Source organism: Physcomitrium patens, chromosome 18, assembly GCF_059467195.1.
Source record: "Physcomitrium patens ecotype Gransden chromosome 18, ASM5946719v1, whole genome shotgun sequence".
In the NCBI taxonomy this organism is placed as follows: Eukaryota; Viridiplantae; Streptophyta; class Bryopsida; order Funariales; family Funariaceae; genus Physcomitrium; species Physcomitrium patens.
The window spans coordinates 11,057,808-11,065,097 of NC_143427.1; the positions used below are offsets into that span (position 1 = coordinate 11,057,808).

A 7,290-nucleotide genomic window follows, 5' to 3' on the forward strand; every position below is an offset into this window, starting at 1 on the left:
AAATTCTTACTAATCTTTTAAAATTCTAATTTCTAAGATTCTAATATACTTTAATTTTAATAACCTTCAAATGAATTGTTCAATCTAGCTCAAATTTATAACAAACATTCAATACAAATATAATCACACAACCAAAAAATATCAATTATAGATCTACTATTAATATCATAAAAATATCTAAAGTATAAACCATTTATATTTCTCAAAAGAACAAAGTCACTCGAAAACAATCATAACTTTGCAAAGTCTTTACAAAGTCATTACAAATTCAAATTACTCGAAATTAATCCCTAAAAATTCTCTTTTGAATCAACTCTTAAACCTAACTTGTTGATTAACTTGGGAACTCCAATTTTTTTGTGGATATGCAATTTTGTGCATTAGAATTTGATTCCAACTCTCATTCACAACTAATCATCTCCAAGTATCAATTCTTAGTTTCTTAAGATAATTTTTACTGTAAACTATTCTTAACCCCTTTCTAAAGATGTCTATATCAAACATTCTTTTTATCTACTTTGTTTTGCCTCATTTATGGCCATACAAAATAAATAAAAGCCTAGTTTGCAAATAGGCACCATTAACACTTACTAGTTTTACGACCTCCTTAACTATTATTTATACTTCTAAAGTAATTTGCTTCAATATTTTCAATTTAACTCTTCTATAATATTATTTTTTATTTTTTATTTTTACCTTTTAGTTGTGTTACAATACAACCTTATTGAATGGTATCAAGTAATAACTTTGTCCAATTTAAAACACATATAGTGGTGATTAAGCATGTTAGGATAGATTATGCAAGTTTTGCTGATTTTCATTAATGGGATAAAATGTGGAGAGTAATAATTCAAACACTTACTAATGTTGCACATTGTGTACTCCACTCAATCAATACTGTTCGACTATGGTTTCATCACTAAACTCCACTAAACTCCTATGGCAGGCTGTACAAATTGTGCCTAAATTGTTGTGCAACTCAGTTCTATCGGCATTATATTGAGGGTTGAGAGAGTTGACCTTAACTTTAGCTGAATCGCTGATTTCTTTGCACCTCTTACCATGGTTCTTTTCCTTTCTCGACTATCCCATCGCTACTGTAGAGGATACAGCTCTGTGATTGATACCGGTGTCTTGGAGTCTGTAGCAATTACAGATTAGAATAAGAGTATTAACCGGGCATACATCGGTGCCACTTGCCAACTTCATCAAGGATGGCTGCCACCACGACCTCTGGGAAGAATTAGCTGCGGATGCACACTTCGCTGCCGCACTAGGGTGCAGATCCGCTGGACTGTGGCTGATTTATCTGTCAAAATGGGGAAGACGAATTGCAACGTGCTGCTGTTCCTCCTCAGTTGTACATTATTGTTATCAGGTTTTGTTACTCGAGCGCAAGCGATATCGGAGTTTGACGACGTGTATTCGGATTTGGATTTGACAGAGGAGGAGCGGAAGGTGCTGAATCTCAGGGATGAGTTCGTCCAAGAGCAAGATCTCGAGGAATACTCTTCCTCTGAGAGTTTAGTAGATGAGGATGATGAGAATGGTGTGTTGGTTTTGAGCGCCAATAACTTCGCCGACGTTGTGAAGAGCCACCAGCACGTGTTGGTCGAGTTTTTCGCTCCTTGGTGCACGCATTGTCAGGCATTGGCGCCAGAGTACTCCAAAGCGGCGGTAGCGCTCAAGGAGACAGGTGTGGTGCTCGCGAAGGTTGATGCTATTGAGCACGGCGATCTTGCTGATGATTATGGTGTTGAGGCTTATCCAACTTTGTACTTTTTCGTAGACGGCGAGAAGAAGCCATACAATGGAGGACGAACAAGGTAGGAGTTCCGTTCTCAACCCGTTTAGGGGGCTGTTGCATATCGAGGGATGTGAAGATTCGGGTATAGAGTCACTAGAGGAATTTGGTTTTGTGGATATTGTTTCGGGTTGTTTGATGAGAAAAGGTGTTCCTGTCAACGTCGATTCGCCAGCGTTTGTAAGTTTTTACGCGTCGACTGGCCGTGGAGACTTGCTGTATCCTCAACCGACTGCACTCAGTGATTGGCCGATTTTGATTTTTATCGGGATCGGTCTTGCCGCACAAATTCAGCCACTTAGTGAGTAGGAATTGTCATGTTGTAATGCCGCCGTAGAATTCAAGAACCTGTAGTGTTAACTCCTCCCCTGAGTTCTCAGTAGCCTGTCAATACTTTCTCCTTCCGAGCTGTAAGACGTAGCTATTTCATTTTTCATTTTCGTTTCCCGGATGCTTTTCGAAGTTGTGTTAATCACTGGGTGGAGCTTTCAATTGTGGTTGGATATCCTATATAATTTTCCATCAGTTATTCTATGTAACACTTGTATTCGCATACTTGTTGCAGTTATGATATCATCAACTGGGTGATGAAGAGGATTGGTCCTGCTGTTAGCATCGTCGAGTCTGCCGAAGAGCTGCTAGAGCGCGACGCTCCCCTTGCTGTTGCCTACCTTGACAGCGTTAAGGGCGCCGACGCCGAGGAATTCATTGCGGTGGCAAAGCAGGAGGATGGAGTCGAGTTTCATATGACTGCAGATGCGCAAATTGCTAAGAAGTTTGGCCTTGAAAACAAGACTCCTGGTCTTGTGTTGCTGAAGAAGCAGAATGAGAAGGTTGCTATTTTTGGTAAGTGACGTTTTATTTTTGGACGCACTGCCTTCTCTCTTATTCTGTGGTGACTGTGTGCCACATCTTGTGATGTAAGAATTTTAGATGATGGATTATGCTGCAACCTAATCTCACGTCTGCACAGATGGATCGTTCCAGAGGACGTCCATTGGAAACTTTGTATCCGAGAACAAGCGTCCCCTCGTAATCCCATTCAGCCGTAAGACAGCATCACTTATATTCAAGTCTAATGTGAAGAGACAGGTATTTTGGAATATTTAATTTCTATATTTTTACATTAGAAGTGGACATGCTTCTATTTTCTGGTATTTTGTTCAAGTGAATCTCATGGAGACTCTAACCTCTTGTGTTTTCTGATATTAGCTGCTGCTGTTTGCAAATATTGCCGACTTCGAGAAAATTCGTGCTAATTATGAAGAGGCAGCTAAATCTTTTAAAAAGAAGGTACGTATAGTCACATTTAATCGTATTGTTCTTTATCAGTAAGTAGCTCTATTTTTAATTTCTAAATTATTCTATGCTCGTTTTTCTAATCGACAAGGCTGTAACGGATGCAGATTGTTTTCGCCCTCATCAATCTTTCCGACGAGGATGTCGCCACTTCTATTCTAGATTTCTTTGCACTTGATAACGAAAGGACTAGGGTATTGTCTTTAAATTTACCTTGTTACATTTTTAGAGTTTTTTACTTATTCAGGTGACATGCAAGTGATTTGACTTCCTATATTGTAAGTGCTTAATATGGCTGTGGACCTTTTGGTCAAAATTTTCACTTTCTGCTTGATACAAATGGGTAATTAATATTGTTTCATGATTTCTGAGTGATGTTTAACCTTATGCCTGTGGTTGGTTAACAAAGTGTTTATGTCGAATTGTGATTGCTGTGTCTGTGCTATTGCATGGCAGCTTTTGGGTTTTGTTTCTGAGTCTGGTACCAAGTATTTATATGATGGAGATTATAGTCTTGATTCACTAAAGGTAAGTCTCCCTCAACAAGTTCAAGATGATATGTGTGCTGCTTTGCCACACAATTTTTTCTTTCATGAATCATCCAGTTCAAATTATTAGATGGGTTTGATCCCGGAAGCCCTGTGTTTCAGAAATGTTGGAACATTTTTATTTATTTTAAAATACACTTCGCAGATATGGTTTTCGTTGTGCAAGAGAAGTCTTTAAAATTCTCATCTTTCTCTTTGCAGCAATTCTCGGAGAAGTTTTTGGCCGGAGATCTTACTCCCTATCGCAAGTCACAGAAAGCACCCGAGGAGGTGTGGCATGTGTTTCGTAAAAATACAGTCTTTATGATGGAGCTCTATATCCCAGTGTTCTCTTTTGATCAAGTCAAACCAATTGTTCAACACAAAACAGAAATTCCATCACTTTCTTGCCTTTCGTTTTCTTTGTCTTAAACAGTATGGAGCTAAACGGTGTACAAATTGGTGTGCGTAGAATGCTGGACCTGTCAAAATTGTCGTAGCTTCAACATTTGAGCAGATCGTTCTCGATAAAACCAAGGATGTTATTCTTGAGGTGTGAACTTAAACAGAACCGCTCCTTTCTTTATATGATGTCTTAAACAGCCGGAATCTAGTTAAATTTTACATCGTGTTGTTTCACTTGGTGTATTTCTGTATTTTATCTTCTCTTCACACTTAGAGTTTTACATCCAAAAGGACTATGTTCGGTTTGGTCTTGTTTACATCTTGGTTCATTCTAATGTTGTCCAAGGATGAGTCAGCATCCTCTTATATGCATTTTCCACTTTTGTAGGTTTATGCCCCATGGTGTGGGCGCTGCAAATCTCTGGAGCCAGAATACAATAAGTTGGGAGAAGCCTTGGAGAATATCAGCTCAATAGTGATTGCTAAGATGGATGGCACCAAGAATGAGCTTGAACGCTTCAAGGTAGTCTCAACTACTTGTTGGATTCTCAAACGGCTGATTTCTTTGTGAGTCCTGTCTGTTTCTGTGATCAAGTGTGATATACTTTACACAAAAGGCCTTGACATGCATCGCCTTTCCTGATTTTTTTTCCCGCAGATTGAAGAGTATCCTACCATTCTTTTCTTTCCAGCAGGAGACAAGAGCGATCAGCCAGTAAGTTTTCTCTTTAAACAATTGGTCATGACTTTGAGTGGTCAGAAAAGTTACTTGCCTTTAGGGAAGTATCATGATGAAATTTCCATCTTTCTGCGCAGACACTACTGTAATTTTGGAACATGTTAGCTAACTTTCAGTTCTGCAACGAAAGTCGTCTCATTTTCTGGATATTGCAGGCTTCTCTTGAGACGGTGAGGACAGCTGCTGGTTTCGTTAAGTTCTTGAAATCCAATGCTAAAGTTCCCTTCGAGGCACCTGATATTCCAGAGCCAGAGTCAGAAGATGAAAGTGAGGAGAGTGTTGTGAAAGAGGAAGAAGCAGGCCAAGTTGAAGAAAATGACACAAAAGATGAACTCTAGATCATCTCATTCAAAGTAACGTTGAATCAACAAGTATGACGATTCTTGAGAGTTTCGGCTATTTTGGAACGAGAAAGTAAATCCATAGTTATGAAATTCTCAAGTTGTTCCAGTGTTTTTCTACTTGATTTACCGCATGAAAATGTGGTTAACCTGCAAGGGTAATCACGCCGCATGGCAGTCTTTTCCAAAGTTCACTGTGCTATCACTCCTGAGGAAGTGTCCTTGTATTTTAAGTTGAATTTCGTTACAGGGTTTTCAAAGCTGAATTTTTATGGAACTTGAACAGTTGTATTAAGAGGTTAGGTATTGCTAATTGTGAGTAAATATTGAGGTATGAAGATATATTCTTTCATTTTGTAACTATTAGTCTTAAAGATTTTTTTATAGTTTCTTGCATGTACAATCTCAATTAGATATTATCATTGATGGAAGTTAAAGAATAATTCAGTAATTGCTGATTTGAAAGTTTTTATTTTCAAAGTTAATTGCCCATTATGATATCTTATAATTAGCTTTGTTTTTAAAATACATTCTTTTCAGTATTATAACAAGTGAACAAAATCTATTTAAAGACCTTGCATTTAATGATGTTTCAAAATAGTATGAAAAAGCGTTCAACTTTGAGTTTAAACTAGAATAGTATTACTTTGATTGGATTTTATAAACTGAAATATTATACCACATGCACATTTTTGTTATTTATTGCATCTTCTATTCAAACCTATTTTTACTAATATGAAAATAAAAATCTTTAAATAAATATTGAATTTTTTTGTATTAACATTTTCATGTATTTATTTTGTGCTATTAGAATAGTTGATCTATTTAATATTTACCTATCCATATTTATTCAACTATTAACCTTAATTAAATGAATTTGATCAAATTTTTCAAGAATAAATTCATCTTTAAAAATTTAGTAGAGACACCATCTTTTTTAAGTATTTCAGTTTACTTAAATAGTTTCAAATATGTACTTTAACATGTATTTAGTCATTTGTACTAATAAGAAAATAAAGGAATAAAAACATCTTAAAAGTTTCTAATTTTTTAATAATAATTTATAAAATCTTATTAATTCTATATATATATATATATATATATATATATATATATATGTTTTTTTTTATCAATGTACAATCAATGTTTTGAATAATTTTTAGCTTATTCACATTTATGTAAGAAAATAAATTTTTAACAACTATAAGTTGTAATTTTTTAGAATTTTTTGGATGATAAAAGAAAAAAAATAAAATTTGAATTCATGAATTGTGATATCATGTATGGATTTTGTTATTATATAAATTAAAAGATACATATTTTTAATTAACTTTCTAGTCAAAATTATGCTTTACATCTAATATATATACAAGTACTACTAATAGTTTTTTTTATTGAATATATTTTTAAAATGTTGGCATTTAAAATCATTTATAATATCCAAATGTATCAAAGACATAAATTTCAAAGAACCAAAGTGTCAATATACTCTTGTATTAGTAGAAAAGAATACATAATCATTCAAAGATGATGTAATATTAAACTAAAATGGCTATTGCTAAAGAGAAGAAGACTAGAGACACTTGAAACAAGACTAAGGATAAGAAAGTTGTTGAGAAGAGTAAAAAAGGCTTAATCCTTGCCTCCATATATACTATCTAATCAAGAGCTATTAGCAGATGTGATATGTAGCTAACTTATTGGCTAAATTTCTAACTTATCAATTAACTACAAATACATATAAAATAATAAATTTCACTATAAGATATTATCATATCTACTTGTATATATCTTTTACTTAATACTTTTTATCTAGGTAATTATGTATTTTTGTGACATGACATATCTTTTTAGAAAGAAGTATTATAAAGAGTTGTAATCATATTTTAAAGATGTCCAAGATTTGACAAATTATATTTATCACATACTATAATATTTATTCTCTTTGAAGATTGTTGATAGGTCCTCTGAGCTATTAATAGTATTTCATATCAAAACAAAAAGACTATCCTAATATTTGATTATTATTAAAGCCTTCATAACTTCCTTCAAATAAAACATCTAAAATACTATCAGGGATGGTTTCTACCTTCAATAATATTATCAAATATTGAGAGTCTCTTCTAAGGTTGTGATATCAAACACATTATATTTCACAATTAATTCAAATAAAAA

At 34.4% G+C, this 7,290-nt stretch overlaps 1 protein-coding gene across 1 annotated transcript; it reads left to right on the forward strand.

Moving 5' to 3' along the window:
- The first annotated feature begins 1,192 nt into the window (after window positions 1–1,192).
- LOC112294961 (protein disulfide isomerase-like 1-4) lies at window positions 1,193–5,475 on the forward strand. The gene is made up of 11 exons (XM_024545987.3): window positions 1,193–1,826; window positions 2,370–2,650; window positions 2,778–2,896; window positions 3,017–3,097; window positions 3,211–3,297; window positions 3,560–3,631; window positions 3,853–3,921; window positions 4,103–4,183; window positions 4,424–4,558; window positions 4,694–4,750; window positions 4,930–5,475. The coding sequence occupies exons 1-11, from the start codon at window positions 1,318–1,320 to the stop codon at window positions 5,110–5,112; spliced, it is 1,674 nt and encodes a 557-aa protein (XP_024401755.1). The 5' UTR covers window positions 1,193–1,317; the 3' UTR covers window positions 5,113–5,475.
- The last annotated feature ends 1,815 nt before the right edge of the window (window positions 5,476–7,290 follow it).